Source organism: Ursus arctos, unplaced genomic scaffold (assembly GCF_023065955.2).
Source record: "Ursus arctos isolate Adak ecotype North America unplaced genomic scaffold, UrsArc2.0 scaffold_2, whole genome shotgun sequence".
Classification (NCBI taxonomy): domain Eukaryota; kingdom Metazoa; phylum Chordata; class Mammalia; order Carnivora; family Ursidae; genus Ursus; species Ursus arctos.
In genome coordinates this window covers 45,677,697-45,701,897 of record NW_026622874.1, presented here as the reverse complement: position 1 = coordinate 45,701,897, position 24,201 = coordinate 45,677,697, and the positions used below count along the sequence as shown (strand labels likewise).

General features: G+C 35.7%; 2 protein-coding genes across 2 annotated transcripts in view; one reads left to right on the top strand and one right to left on the bottom strand.

Moving 5' to 3' along the window:
- Positions 1-5,005, bottom strand: part of GLRX2 (glutaredoxin 2) — a 28,495-nt gene extending 23,490 nt beyond the window's left edge. The window contains exons 1-2 of the mRNA XM_026517365.3: positions 4,848-5,005; positions 4,434-4,482 (exon numbers count right to left, since the gene is read on the bottom strand). The gene's annotated coding sequence lies outside the window, so the exon portion shown is untranslated. The remainder of the gene's footprint in view (positions 1-4,433; positions 4,483-4,847) is intronic.
- Positions 5,006-5,178: 173 nt separating this feature from the next.
- CDC73 (cell division cycle 73) overlaps positions 5,179-24,201 on the top strand; it is a 116,040-nt gene continuing 97,017 nt past the window's right edge. The window contains exons 1-6 of the mRNA XM_026517367.4: positions 5,179-5,557; positions 7,961-8,066; positions 10,485-10,554; positions 15,351-15,413; positions 15,494-15,546; positions 18,837-18,925. Of these exons, the coding sequence (XP_026373152.1) occupies positions 5,427-5,557; positions 7,961-8,066; positions 10,485-10,554; positions 15,351-15,413; positions 15,494-15,546; positions 18,837-18,925 (512 nt within the window). The 5' untranslated portion in view covers positions 5,179-5,426. The remainder of the gene's footprint in view (positions 5,558-7,960; positions 8,067-10,484; positions 10,555-15,350; positions 15,414-15,493; positions 15,547-18,836; positions 18,926-24,201) is intronic.

Below are 24,201 nucleotides of genomic sequence, written 5' to 3'. Positions count from 1 at the left end.
ATTGTCCTTTAGTAATAATGCCTGCTTTCCAATATTTCGAATGCACATTAGACATTCTTAACAGGGCAACACACTCTGGTTTTGAAACTTTTCTTTTTCCATTTTTCTTTGAGGTAAATATACATATTTTAAAATATATACACATATACATGTATACTATAAATATTAATATACATATTTTAAGGCTATTGTTAAAAACTTCAAAAATCAGGACACCTGGGTGGTTCAGTTGGTTAAGCAACCAACTCTTGATTTCAGCTCAGGTCATGATCTCAGGGTTGTGGGATTGAGTTGCACATCAGGCTCTGTCCCTCTTCCTCTGCTCCTCCCCTTGCTGGCTCTCTCTCTCTCAAATGAATAAAAAAAATCTTTTAAAAAACTTCAAATATGTTCATTATTTGTACATATATTCATTTGCACCTAAATACACACATATATAAAGGTATATTTATAAATCTTATATTGACAATAGTTATGCAAATAATGTACAAAAAGAGTAAAGTTAGAATATGGGTGTTTTTTTTCTGTAAGAAGATTCAGTTATTCTGTGCCCGAATTAGTAGATGTTCCCTTTGTCACCAAAATATTTGTTAATTCTTAGTGTTTTATCACATATTCTTAAGCCATTTTGAAGAGACTCCTCTCTACTTTTGTAAAAATCAGCTCCTAATACTATTGTTGTCTATTGGTATGTTTTTATAATGTTGCCTATAAATATTTCTTGTCTTTAGATACTTGGAAAATTCTTGTTTGCTCTAATAACTACTCTTAATTTTTCTTTTTCTCAATTTTGGCCCCAGATTCAGAATAATACATAAACTCTCATTAGGTCTCCCAAAATGGCCATTAGGAAACAAAAAGAATTGCTCCTTTACCCTACACATGAAAGGACAATAAACGTAATTAGGTTTTTCCAGAATTCTTCAAGTTTTAAAAAATTAGTATGAGAAACTGTTGTTTACAAAAGTTAGGGAAAGATGACAATGCAAATGAGATTCATTTTCTTAGGTCAATTATACATAAACAAAATGTGTTAATAAAAATATTTTTCTATGATTATATACTTTTCAAGTTAAAAAGAAGCCTATCAAAATATTTTGTTTCCAGGATCCTGGATTCAAAAATCACTTTTTTCTTTTTGTTCATGAAAAGTATGACTAAATACTAGGGGTACGGACTTATTTCAGTCTTTCATTAGATTCAGTAGCCAAAGTGCAACTGTCTTGTCGAAGAGCTGTAACAAACAGTAGTAAAACACAGGAAAGCTTCAGTTAATTGCTATAGGGTCTCTACTAAACCTAATTGTTCCCTAAGCCACTCAGACTCTCTCATTGACAAAAATCACTCAGCACTTCTCAGGTAGTTGCCTAACCTCCTATAAAATGCTCTTGTTTCCCTCACGCCGCACTATGTACGACTGCAACACTAAATCCAGTTACCCTCTTTCCTTTACCAAAAGAAGCAGAATCTAATCATTGCTTACTTCTGTTAGGAAACTATACATAATACACACCCCCGAAACTCTCCTGGATGTGTCTGATTTAATTTTGTTTGTTGATGGTTCCTGAATAAAAAGAATAATTAAAAACTGCCAATAGGGCTATGCTACCAAATACCCAAATTTACCCTTAAAATATAAGGCTCTCCCAGAATTAAATTAGTTCGGATGTCTAATTTCTCTTACCTAAATCTACCAGCTGACAAAAGGTAAGATTGTGTGTGCGTATATACACACACACAGGTGTATATATACAAAGTTTAAATGTTTCAAGAATGATAAGCTTAAATAATATGTGCTCTTCATCATCATAAAATCCTAATCTTCAAGCATGAATATATATATGTGTATATGTATATATGTGTATATATATATGTACATATATATATAAAGTATGATAATGCATATATTATCCCATGACCTTGGAATGCTTTGAAAACAGAGAATCCCTAACTGCTACAGTAACCTCTAAAAATGAACAAATTAAAAACTTTTGGATGCTTTGCTATTATCTAAGGAAAAGGTGATTTTAAAAAAGTGGATTATCAGAATGCCTTATGATATTAAACAAAAAATCAGAGATAAATTAACAACGATATGGAACTAACATTAGTGGGGTAATTGTAAAGGTATTACTGAGAATGTTTTTAATGTGCATCTTATCAGCCAAAGACATAATCCAGCAAGACCGTAAACGTAGGAAATGGAAAGAAGCCAAAGCTTTGATGTCCCTTTGAACACAGCCAAATGGATTTTACACAAATTATTCTAGTAATAAGCTATGAATATGTTCAGGTTGTTTGTTTATTCTCAGGATTGGGCAGAGGTTTGTCCTCGTTGGGAAGCCATGGCTCCACATCCTTATTTTCCACAAACTTTAGGAAAACTAAATAGAATTAATGGAATCCTAAATTTGAAATGAATAAAGCTCTCAGAAAATTTTGAAATTGCATGGCCTTAATTTTGCATTGGCCTTGGTGGCAATAAGATTTACTCTTTCTGAAACCCATAGATTATCTCCCCATGAGTTAACAATTAACTTTCACCCCTTGCATTTGAAACATTCACTTCTAATCCTAGATTCTATCCATTACAGACTAACATGAATAAATACTATAAGTGATTTATGGTACCTCCAAAATTATCACTAGAAATTTCAAGGTGCATTTCCAAAATACCTATTTAAACACACACTTCTTAATTTAAAACCTGGAGATTTAGTCATCTGGAAAAGGTATCAGACCATAACTGTCCTTAGACATTGATGGAAAGGATCCTATCGGGCAGGTAGTGTTAACAATGGACATAGTGGCAAAACTCTAAAGTAATGATCTTTTATCCATAGTTTTCAGCTAAAAAGATGTACCACTGGGGCACCTGGGTTGCTCAGTTAGTTAAGCGTCTGCCTTCAGCTCAGGTCATGCATGATCCCGGGTCTTGGGGTGGACCCAACGTCAGGCTCCATGCCCGGAGGGAGCCTGCTTCTCCCTCTCCCTCTGCCCCTCCTCCCCACTTGTGCTCTCTCTCTATCTCAAATAAATAATTAAAATCTTAAAAAAAAAAGATGTACCACTTTCCTGATTGCTAGACATTTATTCTATCACGAGAATTCAAACCGAGAATTATTAGGAATTCTTTGGAAGCTGATGACTGCAGAAGTGGACAGCTTTTACCCAAGACAAAGAAACAAGACTAACTTTACAATTTTTTTTCTAGTTAATTTTCTAGGTTCAGCTTTAGCACTAATCTTTCCTTTTATTGTATTTTGGAACGAACATCACTAAACTAATACTAGTAGGGTAATGGCATGGGATTTAAATAAAAACAAAATGATCTACACATTTCCTTAACTGTTATAAGCAACAAATTACTAATGTCATATCTCATTACATTGAGTTCACAAATCACTACCCTCAAACACACAATTTATCCTAAAAAAAACTGTCTAGTCATTGGTATAGACTGAATGTTTGTGGTCACTCCCTTTTTCTTCCACCATGTGGGTATGCAATGTGAAGACTGAGGTCTATGAACCAGAAAGCAGCCCCCCAGACAATGAATCTGCTGGTATCTTAACCTTGGATTTCCTAGCCTCTAGAACTATGAGAAAGAAATTTCTGTTATTTATAGTCCACACCCCCTCAAGTCTATGGTATTCTCTTACAGCAGCCTGGATGGACTAAGACAGTCATTGTTTGTGTATGAAATAAAATTAAGTATCATTTGAGGGAACTGTTGTTGACTCTCCTAGTCTACCCATCAACTCTTGAGTTTGTTGAACCCATCTATCCATTTATTAATTTAATATTTTCTAGGAGCCAATAATGTGCTAGACACTAGGATATGATGACACAGGTCTACTGCCCTTCAGTTTTGCAGGAAGAGGTAGGCAAGTAAATAAATAAGGGCTGTCAAGTAATACTGGGTGCTCTGATACAAGTATGAATAGAGAGTGTGGGAGATCAGAGAGTAGTAAGTTCTTCATAGTGTCTGTTTTTGCAGTGAGATCCCGGAAAATACCATAGAGATGGGTACATTTGCAGAATAGACAAAATTTCTCAAATTCATTTGCAAAATGGCCATAGCTGGAATAGGAAGCGAACCACACACTTTTATATCCCTCTGTAGTGCACATAATAAAAACGGATCCCTTTCAAAGCAGGTCAAGGTATTTGGTTATGTATATTAAAAAGTTGCCTTCCCACCCCCTCCTTTCTGTTATAGTAAAAGGAATAAAAAAATTATGGGCCCCAAGAGATATTTAAGGTATACAGGACACAGTATACTGAATTTCATTGTTTCCAGCATGGCAAAGACACCCTTCAGCCTCCTGAGTGCCAATAAAAAATCAAGTAATCAGAAAGTGTTCCGACAGTTTGGAGTTTGTTTTCTAACTTTTTCATTAGCATCTTTGAACAGAGCCATTTAAACGTACCTCTTTGGGGCTGGCAGGGAGAAGGGGCCAGGATGGGAAAAGTCATCACCTAAGAATGGAAATGGAAGATCCAACATTTACGATAGTTTGATGATTTGCTACATGCTTTCTTTCATCTTATTCTCATTCTAACTCCTTTTCTCCAGTACCAATTAATGCTGTGAGTAGGTATTTATCTTAGCCAAGGTCAAACAACAGCTAATATAGCTAGCTGCCCGGGATTGATCTACTCCGGACTAGATCTTTACCACTATGTGAATATACTAAAAACAAAAAAACAACCCTCAAACTCTCCCCGCCCCACCCCTCATCCTTCTAAAGGGGCTTAATTAGATGACTAAAAACTAGAGATCATTTAATGGGTCCCACTTAGTTGGTAAGGTAATCCTAGTGTTCTGCAAAAATTCTGCCAACCTCCTCTTCTTCCAAAGGAAGGAGCAGAAAGCCTTTGGCCGCAAGGTAAGTCGGCGATCACCCAGTGCGTGCTCAAGGGACGCAAGCATGCCGCTTCCTTGCAGGTGCGCGCGCACCTGTCGCTAGCCGCGTGCGTGCTGCGAGGGACGAGGTACGTGTCCGTGCGCGTGCGCCCGACAATATTCCCCGTACGTGCGCCGTACGTGGGCGCGGTGTCCCCGCGCTCGGAGTTTCGGGCCGGGATTCGGCCCCGTGCCGAGTGGGAGTCTGGGAGGGGCGTGTTCCTGGGCAGTCGCGGCTCCCCCTGGCGGCGGCCGTGCAGCGCTGGAGGCGCGCAGTCAGGCGTTCTCCGCGGGCAGCCGGCGGCGGGGCCTTGCCTTATAGCGCGGGGTCCTCGGCGGCCTGGGTGTCTACTGCCCCAGCTGCTGTCGTAGGCGAGGACGGCTGCTAGTGCGGCTGCTGTTGGTTCGCGGCTGCGGCGGCGGAGGAGGAGGAAGAGGGCGAGGCGACAGGAGAAGAAGGAGGCAGGCGCGGCGGCGGCGGCTTCGCCCGGGGCCGGCGGCGGCGAGGGGGGGGAAGATGGCGGACGTGCTCAGCGTCCTGCGACAGTACAACATCCAGAAGAAGGAGATTGTCGTGAAGGGAGACGAAGTGATCTTCGGCGAGTTCTCCTGGCCCAAGAATGTGAAGACCAACTATGTAGTTTGGGGGTAAGTCCGGCATGGCTGTGGCCTGGGGATGGCCGGGCAGAGTTGGGCGCCCCCAGGCGACCTCTTTCCTAGCCCCTCCCCCCGATTCCCTTTGGGGATGGAGAAAAAACGGGTCTCTGGGTAAAAGTTTTTCTCTAGAAAAGAAGTTAGACTTTTAGGTGAGGAGGGAATAGGAGGAGGTGCGTTTGGAGTGGTCCATTTTCTTTAAGTGTTTGGGACGCCAAAGGGAAAGGTACCAAGGGAGTTTCTGACTTTCTAGTTCATCTTGCCGGTGTGTGCCGAGTGTTAGCAATGTATGTAGGTGCAGAAAAGGGCACACTGTCCGGTGCTGGAGACGTCTTTTTGTGTTCCTTAGTTTTTTCTTTCTCTTCGAGGCTACCATGTGTTGTAACTATCCTGCTGCCCCTTGCAGCTCCTGGTCTCTTTTCCTTTAGTTATTCCCTCAAGAAGAGTGAAGGGTACCAACTAAGTGAAGTCAGAACGGGAAAAAGATTTGGTCACTCTGGAAGAGTCCTCAAAACCTGCGAAGGCAGGAGTTTCCTCAGGGAGAAAGTTACTGGTGAATTGGAGTGAGTTTTACGGATCTAAGTAAGGTAATGATAGTATTGTGTGATTTTAGGAAATGTGTTTTAAAGAGAAATGTTTTGGAACGTTGATCCATGCGGGGTTTTCTGAGTTTAAGTCATTAAGGAAAACATCTAGAAATAAAATCGTTTGGGGCACTTTTAGTGATGTTTCTGTCATTGGTATTTTATTTGGATAATTAGAACCTTGGGCCAGAACTTCCATATTCATTTTGCTTGATTGAATGGGAGCATTAGGAAGAGTTGATGAAAAGCTAGGGAAAATTTAGTTTGTTGGTTTCTAGTTTTTTGGCTTTGAGGGCTTATGATTCGATTAGCTTTATGAAATGTTGATGCAGTGATATCATTCTGAGTTTCCTGTGTTTTGTCCTTTCAAAAGAATTTGCCCAGACTCAATTATATTTGATTGGAATTTTAACTGATTTATTTTTCTTTAAAAAATGGTTGAGTAGTAGTCATGGTGGAGGGTGATTCAATCTAAGAAATAGAAACATTTCTTAGCACCTTGGTTCCTGAATCAAAGGAGGTTAACTTAATGAGAGTAGATGAATTAAAACAGATTATTTGGTAAGATTGCATTCTGGCCTTTAAGAGTAATCACTTCTAGCTTGAGGTATTAGAAAAGGTTTCATGGAAGTGTGTTTGGCATGTAGATGTACTACAAATTTTTCTTGAACAAATGAGTAAGCTCTAAAGAATGGGTAAAGAACTTGAGGGTGACATGATGGGTTAGCTCTTAAAGGACGGGGAACTGTATGTTTAACGGCATGAGAGCTGGAAGGGAGATGTTTTGATAGTTCAATGAAGCTAGTAGTGTAAGAGGACTGCTTAGATTTCAAGCTTTAACAACAGTGAATCACATCAATAAATATGTTTTCATTTATTCATCTCTATGTATGTGTACATATGTCCAACTTCGTAACTCTAAACAATAGTTACCGTTATTGCATGCTGTACATTGTTGTTACTTTGCGTTTCTGTATCATTAAAAAAAAAAATCCCTGGTTACCTATATATTATTACATTTTGCAGTACAATAATTGGTAGTGATGTATGTTTTGAAATATGTTAATTTAGAGGAAAAGTGGAAATGCAGGCTAGAGAAATGTAGGTTGGGGGTGATTACTTTGGTCTGTATTCAGATGAATTTAAATAATACATTGACATTTTTAGGTAAGAATGTAGTAGGAAGGGTGAGATTGGACACTTATATTGTTGAGCAAATAGTATTACATGCTTTCATGAAAGAGCCTGCACCTCTAAACTGCATTGTTTTATCACAGGTAGAATTCATTATGGTTTTACATCAGTGGTTTAATTTGAGGGATGTCATAAGAATTATACCTCTGAAATTCATTGTTGTGTTCACTGTAAGAATGTTGTTAAGGATGTTGTTTAGGAGTATCTTACTTAGGAGATATAGGATAAATTTCTTCTAAGTTTAGCACTGGCAATAGTTGTGCTTCTCCTAATCAGTTTATTTTCTCTTGTGGATCCTCTCCAATCTGTAACTGATTAGGTTTCTCTCTCTATTGACAAAGACCAGAACCAAATTGGGCCAAATTCTAAAAAGTGTGTATAGTACCTTGGAGTATGAATATAGTGTGCTTTCCTTCTTGCTTTTTGTCATTGTCTACCTTTGTGTTCTTTTGCTTTAATGACAGTTCCACTTATTAAATTTCATACTGTACGGGTATTTTTGTTAGTCATGTTAAACCCATTGTTGGGTAGCAAAGTGAGCATAGATAAATTTGTACATATAATGAAGTCCAAGGAGTTGAATTAAAATTGAGTAAAAATCTTATCTTAATTATTTCAGGACTGGAAAAGAAGGCCAACCTAGAGAGTACTACACATTGGATTCTATCTTGTTTCTACTTAATAATGTGCACCTTTCTCATCCTGTTTATGTCCGACGGGCAGCTGTAAGTAAACTTCATTTTAAAACTTTTTTGATTTTCTTTTTTTTTTTTTTGATGGTAGGTATCATTTTGTCGACGCGCACTGAAATAAAGTTCTCAGACACCATTCTGAGCTGCTCAGACTAGTGTCTGAGAACTTTATTTCGGTGTGCAACAACATTTGGCGCCCAAACAGGGTCCTCTTCAGGACTCGATAGAGTCTTTGTCCACAGTGCTGGACGACATTTGGTACCCGGAGGTGGGACTTCTTCAGGACTGGATTGAGTCCTCATCCGCAGTGCTGGACGACATCATTTGGCATGGATCACTTCCCTCATGGGTTTCAAATCAAAAGAATAAAAGGTTTGTCTATATGACTGGAGGGTCAAAATTAGGCCACTGTGATTTATGCAGATTTTTAAATCTATGACTTTCATGTAAAACGTGGGCACCATTTATAAGAACCGTAGTTTTGAAGGCATTTGTAGGAATGTTTTAAGAAATTCATAAGCCTGTGGAAGGACCCTGCTATTCAGAACTCTAGTTTAATCTCAAAACTTTTTTGGGGGGATCAAAAAGAATCAAGATTAACAGACAACTTTAAAATTAAATTTTTAATCATTTTCATACTTTATTGGCAAACTCATTTGTTTTCAGTTTTGCCTGCGTTCAACATATCAGTATTTGAGCACTGCATTTCTGAATAGGAAATAAATATTCAGCATCTAATACATATAGAGAAAGTAATACATAGGGTGAAACTACTTGGAATTTGGGAAATAGTGGGATAAAAATAACAGCATTTCTATAAACTTACGCTACTTCATCTTAAATCTTTAAAAACTGAATTAGGCAGTAATCAGACTATTTTGTTGGCTATATCCATTCATTTTGTGGTAATAAAGATGATCCAGCTACCTGTTTAGATTTAGAAATTATATTATTGGGAAACGGTTGTAGCATGTAACTAATGGCTGTAATTGTTACCCTTCTTCACATAAAATTAAGTTGTCTGTTTTTCTTAAATACTTCACAGATTGGAAGGGCAGAATTCTATAATTCTAGGGTTCTACAAATTTTGTTTTTTCCTCTTTTGTGTTATTTGCTCTTTCTTGTGAGTAGACCATTTCTGAAATAAGTTTTCCTGAGCCATAGTTCCTATTTTAGTGTGAGTAGACTTGTATCTTTCTCAATTGGATGTATTATGTCCATAATTTATTAGTAACCAAATGATAAAGTATGTTATCAGACTTAGAAACAGTAATTTAAAGAAAATTAATTCAAATCTTTTAACTACTTATGATATACTCTATGTAGACTAGTTTTTAAAAACAAGCACACAAAAACCTGTAGGCTCGTAAATGTTTATACTCCTAGCAGAAATTAAAATTTAGCCTGCCCTTCTAAAAAAAAGGTAATTTTAAGTGATAATAATAATAAACATAGTTTATTTCTAACATCAAGGAGTGTGTGCAGAATGATGCAGTAGTCAGTGTAAGATAATTAGCCAAAGGATTCTTGTTACTTCATTTTTGCTTATATAAAGTGACAAAGGGATTTTAATTTATAGTCTTGAAGGCACCAGTCATTCCTATACTTAGTTGTTTGTTGATATTGTAAAAATGATACGGAAAATCGTGGTAATTACAGTATTCATTGAATTCATGGCCCGAAGATGACTTGGTGACTAAAGTATACAGTTTTATTTGTTTTGCATACCTCTTTACAAACTGCTAATGTAGGAGATTAAAGGAAAATTATCCATTTTACTAAAATAGATACATTTTCCAGGTTTAATAATCTTTTCCCGGTCCTTACAAAATTTGCATTACACTCAATGATAAAAAAATGTATAATGTGGAAAGTAAACAACCACCATTAATGTTTTCACACTGTATAATCTAGTAAGTTTTTTCCCATGCTTAAATAACACATATCTATTGTTAATTATGAAAACTTAGGTTAATGGCTAACTTGGTGTATTTTGGAGTTCAAGTAGAATATTTTGAGGAAGTCTGTTTTATGTTTGAGGCAAGGCGGCACTGGGAAATGTGTAAAATGAGCAGGCAGTAGGACTAAAAAGATAATTGCCTAAAACATGCAAAGTATCATGAGTAACTAAAAAAATACTTAAGGTAAGCCAAGGGAACAGAAAGATTGGAATTGATATTTTAAAGAGGGATAGGTCATTGTTTCATTTCTAATGGTTATTTTTTATATACTTTACTTGAATTTCAAGAATGAAGTTATTAAAAGTTAATATTTTTAAAATTTTTCAAGACTCCTATTGGGTTTTTTAGCTTAGTTACCTAAAGATAAGATCCTAAATAAATGTTATCAAGATACGTTGGAATGAAATTCATAAGTTACACAATGTTTGCCTTTATTATGTTTCTTATAATTGTTGTTGTTTAGATAACTAATTTAAAATTTTGACTTCAGACTGAAAATATTCCTGTGGTTAGAAGACCTGACCGAAAAGATCTACTTGGATATCTCAATGGTGAAGCATGTGAGTAATTTTTAACGTGCTCTCACTTTTAAATAGCCATTGTTTCTGTCCTTCGCCTGTGAAATAAGAAGGATTGGGAAGAGAATTTGTATTCCCAGTAAAAAATTAACCTACCAGCAGCATATGTGTGCATATGCTCTCCATTCTTTCTGTTACGGTGAATGCACTATTTTCGCTCTTAAGGCCAGTCACCACTTCTTTGTCTACAGATTCCATTTCCTTTCACACTCCAAAGACTTTGCCTTTGTGAATTGTTGCTTCTCTCTTGCATCATCATCTTTCTCCTTTTCTCTGCATCATTCCCTTTAAAATGCATACTGTAAGGTCTCATTTAAAAATAATTTTTTTTTAAAGCTTTTATGTATTTGACAGAGAGAGAGTGAGAGAGGGAACACAAGCTGAGGGAGTGGGAGCAGGAGAAGCAGGCTTCCCGCTGAGCAGGAAGCTCTACACAGGACTCGATCCCAGGACCCTGGGATCATGACCTGAGCTGAAGGTAGATGCTTAACAACTGAGCCACCCAGGCACCCCTCATTTAAAAACAGTTTTTTGACCGCACATTCCTAATATCTATTGTTGAATTTGTCTTCTCCTTTTTATTGCAGAATTCTTTGTTAACAGTTGTGTGTTATCACTGCTTCCCTCTTGAAGCCACTCCAGTCTGGCTTTCCTACTCACCATCTCGCTAAAATCACTGTTGAAAGGTCAACACTGACTTAAGGGTTACCAATTCCTTTGGTCTCTTATCCATATCTTGCTTGACCTCTCAACAGCATTTGACAGTTGATTACTCCCTTTTGGAAAGCCTTTCTTCACTTGACATTTGGGGCACCAAACTCTTTGTATTCTCTTTCTATTCATTGTCCATCTCTCTCTCTCTCCCTTTTGTTTTTGCTTATCTTCAGCACTGACCTATTCCTAAGCTCAAGTTATAAATCCAGTGTCCACATCTTTCCTTGGATATTTAATACGTATGTGAAATTTATCGTATCTGAAATAGATTGCTGATTCCCTCCTTCCCTTCTCCCCTCAAACAAAATTGAAATAGCAGATCTGGTCTCCCAGTGTTCCCATCTCAGTAAATGCTTTCCCATTCATGTAGTTGTTTAGGCTGAAAACCCTGGAAAAATCTTTGGTTACTTTGATCAATTTCATGAGCAAGTCCTTTTCTTTAATTTTAAAAGTATGACAGTTTCTTAACCATTCTACTCCCACCCTGTTCCATTCGTCCCCTTTAGACTTTTCTTTTCAGCCCTCTTAGAGGTCCCCACTCTATATTTTCTGGTATAGTCTTTGCCTGCCCATTAGAGTGACCTGTTTTTGAAAACTCATGTAAACTTGATTGTGTCACTTACCTGCTGAAGCCCATCCGGTGGCTTCCCGTCATGCTTAGAATAAAGCTCACAATCTTTATCCTAACCTGACCTACGTGATCTTGCTTCTGCCTAAATCTCTGTGGTCTCATCTTCAACCTTCCTTTGCTTGCAGCAGTCCAGTCTCGTTGATTCTTTTAACTCTCCTAACTTTTCAAGCCTTTGTACTTGCTGTTTTCTCTGTGTTCAGTTCTGTTTCTCTACATTGTCACATGTCTTACTTCTTACCACCTCATCCTCATCTGTGCTTAAATCTTCTGTCTGAAAGAACTTACCATTCTGAAATATAAAATAGCAGTGTTTTCCCATATATGCCCATCTGTGTATAGTATCTTCCTGATTTATTTTTCATCAGATCCCTTACATTGGCTTGAAATTACATATTTGTTTACTTACATATTGCTGCCCCACTAGAGGGTAAACTCTAAGAGGGCGGACAGTTGTTAAATACCGAGCATTTAGAACAGTGTTAATAGTGGGTACTTATCTGTATAAATGAGCAATCATTAATTTGCTGTCTTAAGGAATATGAATAAATAGGTATAATAAATTGATACATAATATAAATTAATGATTATGAATAAATTGATATAATTTTATTTTATTTTATTATTATTATTTTTAAAGATTTTATTTATTTATTTGACAGAGATAGAGACAGCCAGCGAGAGAGGGAACACAAGCAGGGGGAGTGGGAGAGGAAGAAGCAGGCTCATAACGGAGGAGCCTGATGTGGGACTCGATCCCAGAACGCTGGGATCACGCCCTGAGCTGAAGGCAGACGCTTAACCGCTGTGCCACCCAGGCGCCCCTAAATTGATATAATTTTATAGTAGTATGAATAAATCAATATAAGACTGATTGGTCCTAACCTTCCTTGGGGTGGAGTTTACTACCTTTAAGTCATTAATAGCTATCTTATCACATATTGTGCTCCACAGCTATAAGAGTAAGATTGATTGGCACAGTCTTTTGCATAATGGAAAGACCATCATCAAGAGTGTTATCTTTCTGTACTATCCTCACTGAACATTCAGCAAGCACTTATTGAGTGGTTATTCTTTTTTTTTTTTTTTTAAGATTTATTTATTTATTTGAGAGAGAGCACACGCACAAGTGCACGTGAGCGGTGGGGAGGGGCAAAGGGAGAGGGAATCTCAAGCAAACTCCCCCCTGATTGGGGAACCCAACGTGGGACTTGAGCTTACAACCCTGCAGTCATGACCTGAGCTGATATTAAGAGTCAGACACTCAACTGACTGAGCCACTCAGGCGCCCCTTGAATGGTTATTCTTAAAGGCATTGTACTTGGTGCTATACAAAATGTAAATTCCTGTCCTGAACACGTTTACCATCAGGAAAGATAGACTGGTAAAAGAAGGATTAAAATCCTGGGGGAGGATTGAGGAGGGATTCTAATTCTGCTGTGAGGAGCATGGAGTTGAGGAGGATAGGCAAAGGCTTTTTTTTTTTTTTTCTTTAAACCATATGGTATACTTGTTAGAAATGGATTTTTTTTTTTTTTTTTTTTTTTGCAGAAGATCTGGTATAGAGTCTAGGATTCTCTGTTTAAGTATCTCAAGTAAGCTTGATAAATAGGCTGGTTAGTGGGGGAGAGTACTTTAGGGCAAATAAATGCTTTTCTTTTCAGAATCCAGAAAAATGTAACCCTTTATTATAGTAGTTTCTATAGGACAGATAAATTTAGTCATCAGGTATATTCCTTTGCTATTTTTTAAAAAATTGTTGAATTAATGGTTTAATGAACAAGTTGAGGAAATCTTAAGACATTCCATGTTCTTAGACAAGAGGATGTAACAGCTTTAGGATGTCAGTTCATAACATAGATTATATATTTAACAGGATCCCAATAAAAATCTCTACAGTTTTTCTTGAGGGAAGGGTGGAACTAGACATGATTCTAAAATCCATTTGGTAAAAGTAAGTGTCATAAAAGTTTGGAGAAGAGCATTGAGAAAATACTATTCCAGAGTTTAGAACTTATAATAAGGACTTATTAATTTAAGAAAGTGTGAATAAACTGATAGAACAGTTTTTTATCTGTTAAATGTTAAATTATGTGAATTTGACACAATTGAAGGGAGAGGTCAGATCAGGGGGGAAAGATAGGATTATTCAAGTAACAGGTTGGTAAAAATTAAAAAGTTCTGTATTATTAAAAAAAGACCTGAGAAGTTGGGAAAAAATACTTCAACTCACATCACAGTGAAAGGACCATTCATACTGATAATGTGAAGTGGTCCTAGAAATACATGCATAAAAGACCAACAACCCAATAGATTATAGTCATACAATTCAAAGAAAAGGTGATGAAATCATATGAAAAATAATTTCACTCATAAGATAATTATAAATTGAAACTATCCAGAGATAACATTTTTTTTACCTCATTGATAAAATATAGCAGTTTAATAATACACTTATGAGTCTCTGAGGAAACAGATATCCTAATATATTTTTAGTCGTAGTGTCAGTTGGTACAACTCCCACTGAAGACATTTGGCTGTATCTATTATTCCAAAATCAGCCTAGAAGTCCTACATCTGGACTACATCCTACATCATATTTGAAAATGCATGAACAATGTGTCATTGTAGTGGCAAAAACCTGTTAGAATTGAGCAGCCCGTGGTTGGATAGGGAACTAGTTAAATAAATTAGTCCATACAATAAGTACCATGTAGATTTAAAAAGAAAGTTAAGGAGTGCTCCACATACTGATATGTAAGAGCTCTATGGTTAGGTTAAAAAAAAAAAAGGTGCAGGACAGTGTGTATAGTATGCTACCATTTATGTTAAAGGGAAAAATAAAAGTAACTTTGTATTTCTTGTAACTACAGAAAGAAACTCTAGAAAGATACACAAGAGACTGTCAGATAGTTATGTAGAGTGGTGAGAACTAGGTGGATGAGGACTGGTACATCCTTTTGTTAGTTTCATTATTTTGAACCATTCAAAAATTAAATGATTTATTTTAAAAGTAATTTTTTTTTCTTACCAATTGTGAATAACTAAAAATTGCATTTTTAAGGTGAATGCTGACTTAAGGTGTTTTCCTTTATACATACATGTTTATGTATTTATTTAGATACATTTTATGTGCATGTGTGGTAATTAACATCAGAGTATGTGTTCTTTAAAGTGACCAGTTGAGTTCAGTCAGATTATCACAGTAATTTGTAAGCTAAATTATTAAAAATATTTTGTCCTTTTACAGACTTTTCAATACAGATTAGTCTTTTATAATGTTTTTATAAAACTGCTTTAAAACTTATTTTTTTCCCTAGGGAAATCACTGTATATAAAGTAAGTAATAACAAATATTGAGCATTTCATTTGTAATAATGTCAAGTATATGTGTTCAAATATTGGTTTTCTTACATAAATCTTTTTAAATCTTCAGCAACATCGGCAAGCATAGACAGAAGTGCCCCTCTAGAAATAGGTCTTCAGCGATCTACCCAAGGTACATTTTGTCACATTTATATTGAACCTTCAAAAACTTATACCAGAACTATGTACTTATTTACTTTTTTTTTCTTAAAGTGAAACGAGCTGCAGATGAAGTTTTAGCAGAAGCAAAGAAACCACGCATTGAGGTAATGGGACTTTATTTTAAATGTGAATCGTAGTATTACAAAATTAGGTTTGTATATGAATAAGAATTCTTTTTCATAGTAGTCCTAGAAGCTTTTTTTCTGGAAAAATTGTTGTAGTATAATGAATGTTTGATTAATAGTAGCTTGAGCTATAGTTTAAGATCTCTTACATATAGGCTATGTGTTAGAGAAATCACTTTATTTTCTTTTATATCCTTATTGATGAAAGTGTTGGGCTACATCAGAAGTTGGAAAATTTCTGTAAGGGATCATATAGTAAATATTTTAGGCTTTTTGGGACCATTTAGCGTCTGTCCAACTATTCCACCCTGGTATTGTAGTGCAAAAGCAGGAAGAAGCAGTACATAAGTGAACTGGCAAGGCTGTATCCCAATACATTTTATAAAACAGATGGTAAGCCTACCTTTGGGTTGTAGTTTGCCTGTCCCTAGAATAAGATGGCGTGAGAATTTGCTTCACTTTTAAGGACTGTGAACATGAAGTAGTTATTACAGTTATTTCTTAAAATACTTACATATATTAGGGGGCACCTGGGTGGGTCAGTCAGTTGAGCATCCTACTCTTGGTTTCAGCTTAGGTCATGATCTCAGGGTCGTGCACTCAGCTGGAGTCTGCTTGAGATTTTCTCCCTTTGCCCCTCCCCCTCCTTGTGTGTGCCCCTTCTCTCTAAAATAAATTAAAAAAAAAATACTGGTGTATTAGGTTGCATATTTTTTGTAGTGTTTTATAGCTTGCAAATAGAATACTAATATTGGTAAATAAGGATAGTTCACATGAAATAGAAGCTGTATAAGAAATGCAGTTACCTTTAGAAAGAAAAGTCGTTGAACAGCTAGGGTACTGCATAAGAAAGTTAAGCCTTAAAAATTATAATTACGTGATTATGAGGCTATTTATTTAAATTTTTTAACAAGCCCCAGATCAGTTACATATAAAATCCCCTGACGATGGAAGATTATGTAGTAGAGGTACACTTAAAATCTGAGAAATGACTGAACTGCTCCATGTATCAATTAATAATAAAGAAATAGCACTTCTAGTCATCACTAATGTTAACTTTACCAGAAACCATAAATCTTTTCCTTTCACACTTGTATAGAAATCAAATAGTTGCATCTTTTGCCTGCTATATAAATAGCATCCATAGTTAAGAATAAAAAGGCAACTGTTAAAGGGACAAGGATGTTGGTAAGTATGTTCTATATGATCATTGACAGAATTTGATGCTGAAACAGTACAATTTTATTTTAATTAATTTTAAAACAATTAATTTTAATTAAGCATACTCTGAGACATGGACTTGATATTTTTTAGTTAATGATCATGATAATTGGCTCATTGTTTTTCCTCTGTTCTGGGTGACTTTTGTATACTTTATATATATTAACTCATGTAATCCTCAGCCACAACCTCCTGAAGTTGGCAGTACTATGCATGTCATCAATGAGCAAACAAACCCCTTGAGAGAGTAAGTTACTTGAGGTTCACAGAACCAGGATTAGAGCCCAGACTATCTGGCTTCTAGCCATTCTACTATACATACTGAGTACAAATTTTGCAGCAGTAAAACAAGTTTTCACCAGCTCTCTCTGTATGAAAGAAGGTTGTGACCCACTGTGAACAAAATGAGTGATTTAGACACACTATTTATTTGGAAAAACCTGAATTTACAGTTTAATTATTAAAATAAATTGAACATGTCAAAAATGCTAATTTGCTAGGTACAAGTAACTTGAAACATCAACAAGAAATAGCATAATTGGGGCGCCTGGGTGACTCAGTCGTTAAGTGTCTGCTTTTGGCTCAGGGCGTGATCCCAGATCCTCGGGATCGAGCCCCATGTCAGGCTCCTCTGCTGGGAAGCCTGCTTCTTCCTCTTCCACTCCCCCTGCTTGTGTTCCCTCTCTCGCTGGCTGTCTTTCTCTCTGCCAAATAAATAAATAAAATCTTAAAAAAAAAAAAAAAGAAATAGCATAATAAGGGGTGCCTGGGTGGCTCAGTTGTTAGTTGTCTGCCTTTGGCTCAGGTCATGATCCTGGGGTCCTGGGATCGAGCCCCATGTTAGGCTCCCTGCTCAGTGGGAAACCTGCTTCTCCCTCTGCCACTCTCCCGCTTGTGTTCCCTCTCTCTCTTTCTCTGTCAAACAAGTAAAAATCTTTATTAAAAAAAAGAAATACCATAATAAAATTCTTTCCAGAGTATTTATGGAATTAAAATGATTTACATAAACAGCTATGTTACATAAACAATTTTCAGTTCAGCATATATATATTGGGAACCTGCAAGGCACTGTGCTAGGAGAGAAACCTGGAGGGCAGAGATTCTGATCTAATCTGATTAAAATCTAGGCTGCAGTTGTCTTTAAAATCAGTAGTTTCCTAAGGAACTTTAGTAATTTGTGTTATACCTTCATTACAAATGGCTAAATTTTGATGCATTTGCTAAAATTCTGTCTTTGCATTCATGTCAGCAAAATGTTTTGAATGATAGGTTAATGTTAGAGCATGAATTGGATGGAGCACAACATTGAATATACTGATGCTTTTTATCCAATATCATGTTTTGTTAGCCATAGACAGTGACTTCGTTCCTTAGTTTTCTCATTTGTTGAATGTGGGCATTGAACTAGATCAAGTTTTGTTTTTAACTGAACACTTTTCAGACTAAATTTTATCTGAAATTCTAACATGTATGTTAGAGAAAAGCTGAGCTACCAAGGTTGAACTCAGAGAAGTGGCCCATGGAGCACTTTGTAGGAAATGCCTAATATTCTAAGGAACATGCTTTGAAAACCATTCGAGTTCAGTATCTGGTCATCAGAAATCCTAATGGATTTAGGACGTGGGCAACAAGTGCAAAAAACTAACTCCAGAATGAAATTTTTGACCATGGTGAAGGCTTTTCACAAAATTTAGTGATAAATTTTCCTGAAGAAAAGGAGAAGGAATTTATTTGTGGTATAATACCTTTATGAATAAAAGTAGATATGATTCATTATGGGAAGAATGTTTTATTGTAGAAAAAAAGTTGCTGAAGTTCTTTGGTAAGCTTTTAATCAGTTCTACTCTTATGTGACCCAACATGTATTTATTATTGTTGTCTTTATGTAACTTAGAAGTAATCTCAAAGACAAGCTGACTTAAGGCCGGCATGCTTGGAATGTTATAGGCAGGAACTTATGTAAGGAAAAGTTACATGTAGTTTTTTGTTGTTATTGTTCTACAAGTTAAATAAAAATGTAAAATATTCACTAACCTGATTATTTTCAGGATGAAGAGTGTGTGCGCCTTGATAAAGAGAGATTGGCTGCTCGTTTGGAGGGTCATAAAGAAGGGATTGTACAGACTGAACAGATTAGGTAAGATTTTCTTTAGTAGAAAATGTTAAGTGTATATGGAAAAGGAGATGGTAATATGTTATCTACATTGAGCTTTACTCCTTGCATTCATTATGTACCTCTGTACCCTAAGTTCAAAAGATGTGTGGGCATGTTTTATGGTAGGGGAGATTGAAAGTTAATTTTGCTTCCGGGAAAGCTGCCTTCTTGGTTCTATTACCATATTGATCTTTCCTTTTTAAAATTACTCCATAACCAGGCCACTCATTTATTTTGTGATCACTTGTTGATTTATAGCAGAGGTCAGCAAACTTTTTTTGTGTAGTGACACATATTAAATACTTTCAGCTTTGAAGGTCACATGGTTTTTGATTTTTTGGTTTTGTCTTTTTGGTAACTATTTAATGCTTGTGGTAGGAAAAGCAGTCGATGATTGCTTCATTCATAGAAGAATTGGCATGGCTGGATTTGGCCTATGGTATTATTTTGTTGATCCCTGATTTTACTATAATTAAAATCACTTCATAGTTTTTCCTTGGCACAATATAATGCTTTGGAAGTTCTATACAACTTTAAAAATTCAATGTCTATTTTTAAAAACCTTATTCAAGGTGACTGACATAACAATAAGCTGCACATATTTAATATAAGTTGATAAGCTTTCACATATGTATACATCTGTAAAACCATCATCGTAATCAAGATAATGAATATAACATCACCCCTACAAATTTCTTGTGTATCTTTATGATTGCACTCTTCTACCTGTCCCCACTTCCTTTCCTCTCTAGGCAACCAGTGATCTGCTTTACTTATAAATTAGCTTTTTCTAGAGTTAAGTATAAATGGAGTTAAGTAATATGTACTTTTTTGGGGGTCTGGTCTCTTACTTAGCATAATTATTTTGAGATTCATCCATATTGTTGGATGTGTCAATAGTTCATTCTGTTTTATTGCTGAGTAGTTGATTCTGTTCCATTGTATGGACGTAATACAGTTTGTTTTCTAGGCACCTGTTTATGGGCATTTCACTTGTTGCTGGTTTTTGGCTATTGCAGCTTAAGCTATAATCATTTGTGTCTAAGTTTTTTTGGACATATGTTTTCATTTCCACTGAGTAAATACCTAGGAGAGGAGTGATTGAATTGTGTACTGTTACAGAGCTGCCTTTTTAAGAAATCAACCTGTTCAGAGTGATTGTACCATTTCACATTTCTACTATCAGTATATAAGAGTTCTAGTTTCTTCACAGCCTTGCCAACACTTAGTGTGGTCAGGCTTTTTAATTTTAGCCATGCTGATCTTGCACTTACCTCCTTATTAATGATAGTATGAGCATCTTATTGTGTGCTTATTTGCCATATTACATCATGTTTGGTGAAGTTTGTTCAGATTTTTGTCCATTTATTCTTACTGGATTGTTTTCCTATTATTGAGTTTTGAAAGTTTGTTGTATGTTCTGGATAGAAGTCCTTTTTGAGACATAGGCCTTGCGGATATTTCTCGCAGTGTGTGACTTGTTTTTACATTCTCCTAGCTACCTTTTGAAGAGCAGCTCGTTTTAATTTTTATGACATGTCATTTATCAACACATTCTTTTGCGAATTGTGTTTTGGTGTTATATCTAAGAAGTCTTTGCCTGAGCAAAGCCAACAAAGATTGTCTCATATTCTTTCATAGAAATTTTTTAGTTCTAGGTTTTACGTATAAGTCTGTGATCTATTTTCTGTTCATTTTTTGTGTGTGGGTTATATAGCATGGATCAAAATTCATTTATTTTGTTACAATCTAGATACTGAAGTTCAGTTTTGTGCATGTGGATAACCCAATTATTTCAGCACTATTGGTTTCCAATGAATTGTCTTTGCACTTGTGTAAAAAACTCAGTTGTTCTTGTGTAGATCTGTTTCTGGACCCATTCTGTGTTGTTGACCTATTGGTCTTTTTGCCTGTACGAAACCATTTTGATGACTGTTTATAAGTTTTGAAATTAGATAGTGTTAGCTTTCCAACTTTGTTCTTCTGTTTCAAGGATGTTTTTGCTGTTTTTGGTTCTTTGCATTTCCACATGAGTGTTGAAATTAACATGTCATTTTCTACAAAAAAGCTTACTGGGATTTTGATTGGGATTGCATTGAATCAGTAGACCAGTTTGGGGAGAATTGACTTCTTAAAAATAATGAGTCTTCTGACTTACAAGCAAGATGTATTTATTCCCCATCTATTAATGGAGAGATATTTAGATCTTCTGTAATTTCTTTTAACATTTCCTAATTTTCAAGTGTATAGGCCTTGTATACCTTTTTGTTGTATTTCATACTTTTTGATGCTATTGTAAGTGATCCTTTAAAAAACATTTCAATACTTGATTTATTGCTCTTATAGAAATACAGTTGATTTTTGGGTATGGATCTTGAATCCTGCAATCATGTTAAACTCATTGATTAGTTCTTATAATGTTTTTGTAGCTATCGTTAGCTTTTCTACATAGATAATTATGTTTTCTACACATAAAATATGTCTTTTTTTCCTTTTTTTTTTTTCTCCTTTTTTCTTTCTAAACTGGATGCCTTTTATTTCTTGCCTTATAGTCCTGGCTAGACTTGCTGATTCCTCACTAATCCAGTGTTGAAGAAGCAGAGATTAGACATTCTTGTTTTGTTCCTCATCACAGGGGAAAGCACTCTTTGACTGTTAAGCATGTTAGCTTAGATTTTTTTGTTAGATACCCTTCAACAGGTTGAGGAAATAGCTTTTTCCTTGTTTGCTGCGAGTTTATCAGAAAGGAATGTTGGCTATTGTGACATGTTTTTTTCTGATTCTACTGAAATGATCGTATAGTCTTTTGTTAATATGGTGAATTAAATTATTTTTTTGATGTTTGCATTTCATGGATAAACTCTACTTCTTTATTTTTTTAGTTATCTTGCTGCATAACAAATTAACCTGAAACATATTGGCTTAAATTACACATATTTATTATCTCATGGTTTCTGTGGGTCAGGAGTCTTGGGGTGATTTAGGTAGCTTCTCTGCTTTATGGCCTCTCACAGTGTTGCAGTTAAGCTGTTGGCCAGGACTGTGTTCTCATGTGTAGGCCTGTTAGGAGAAGGATCTTCTTCTAAGCTCACTCATGTGGTTGTTGGCAAAATTTAGTTCTTGACAGGTTGTTAGACTAATACTTCAGTTCCTCAGGTGTTATATAGAGGACTCTCTTGGTTCTTTGCTACCACATTTGGACTTTCCACAGAATATTTCACAGTATTACAGCTTCATCAGAGTGAGGAAAGAAGAGTGCAAGAGAGCTGTCAAGCAAGCTAGAGGTTATTTTTTTTTATAGCCAAATCTTCAGAGTGACATCCTGTCACCTGTATAGCATTGTATTTGTTAGAAGCAAGTGAGAAGCAAGGTTCAGCCCCCCCGCCCCCAAGGAAGGGGATTACACATGGGTGTGAATGCCAAGATGTGGGTATTTGTAATCATTTCAGTGGCTGCCTACCACAATCATGGTATATTATTCTTTTTATGTATTGTTGAATTAGATTTTTAAGAATTTATATAGAATTCTGTACTTATGTTTTCGAGGTCTGTAGTCTTCTTGTAATGTCTTTTTGTCTTGTTTCCTATCAAGATAATTCTGGTCTCAGAATGAGTTGGAAAGTATTTCCTTTTCTACAATTTTCTGGAAAAGTTTGTTTAGAATTGGTATTTTTTCCTCCTGCATTTGGGACAATTTATTGATGAAGCCATTTGTACTATAGTTTTATTTATTTTCATGTATTTCAGGTAAAGTTTTCAACTGCATACTCAACTTGTTTAATAGTTATAGGTCTCTTCTGGTTCTCTCTCTTTCTTCTTTGAGTGTTTCTTTGAAAGAATTTGTCCATTTCATCTACGTTGTCAAATTTATTTGCAGAATGTTGTTCATAATATCCTTTAAAATGTTATAATCTGGAGCAATGTCCCCTCTTTCATTCCTTGATATTAGCAGTTGGTGTTTTCCGTAAGTTTCCTTATTGCCTGGCCAAAGTTGACCAATTTTATTCTCAAAGACCCAAATTGGGATTTTCCTCTTTCATTTTTTTTTCTTTTTGATTCTTCAATTTCTGCTCTGATCTTTATGATTTACTACTTCTGCATACTCTGGATTTAATATGCTGTTGTTGTTTTTTTTTTATGTTTCTTAGAGGGAAATCAGTAACCTCAGCTTCCACTCTAAGTACTGCTTTAATGGCATCTCATATTGGTATGTTGTGTTTTCATTTTCATTCAGTTCAAAATTACTGTCTGATTTCCCTTTTGATTTCTTTTTTTACTCATGGATTGTTTGCAAGTGAGTTATTTAGTTTCCAAGTATTTGGGATTTTCTAGAGATCTTTGTTACTGATTTTTAGTCTATTCCAGAGTATGGTTATATTTTATGTGACTTTGAATCCTTTGGTAAGTACTGAAACTTGGTTTTTGGCCCCAAATAAGGTCTGTTCTGTAGGCACTTGAATGTGTATTCTGTTATTTTGGAGTGTCTTCCTATGGTCAGTACGGTCAGTGTGGTTGATAGTGTCAGTAGAGTCTTCTATATCCTTACTTGTTTTTTGTCTTGTATTATTAATTATTGAGATAGAATTATTGAACTCTCTGGCTGTGGATTTGCCCATTTTTCTTTGCATTTTTATCAGATTTTGTTCTACTTTCAGGCTCTGTTATCAGGTGTAAATGTTTAGGGTTATGTTGTCTTGATGAATGAATCTTTTTGTCATTATGGAGTGACCTTTATTTCTGACAGTGTTCTTTGTTTAAAAAACTACTTTTTCTTGTATTCACCTAGACACTCCTCCAGCTTTCTTTGGCTTATGTTAGCATAGTATATCGTTTTATTCTTTTACTTTTTAAAAAAAATTATGGTAAAAAATAACATAAAATTTATCATTGTAGTATTTTACAGTATGTAGATCATAGTCCTAAGCACTTCCATATTGTGTAACCATGTGGAGAACTCTTCATCTGAAAACTGGAATCCTTTTACTTTTTACCTATGTGTCTCTATAGTTAAGTGCTTTGCTTATGTGTCTAGATCTTTTATACTTAATGTGATTATTGATATGGTTAGTTTTAGTCCATTTTGCTTATTACTTTTTATTTGTCTCTTTGTCCTGTTTTTGGCCTTCTTATTTTGAATAAATGAATATTGGTTGTAATTCTATTTTTTCTTATTGTTGTTGGCTTATTAGTTAAAACTGTTTCATTATTAGTGTTTGCTTTAGGGCTTTTAGTATGCATGGTTCATAGCATTACAGTCT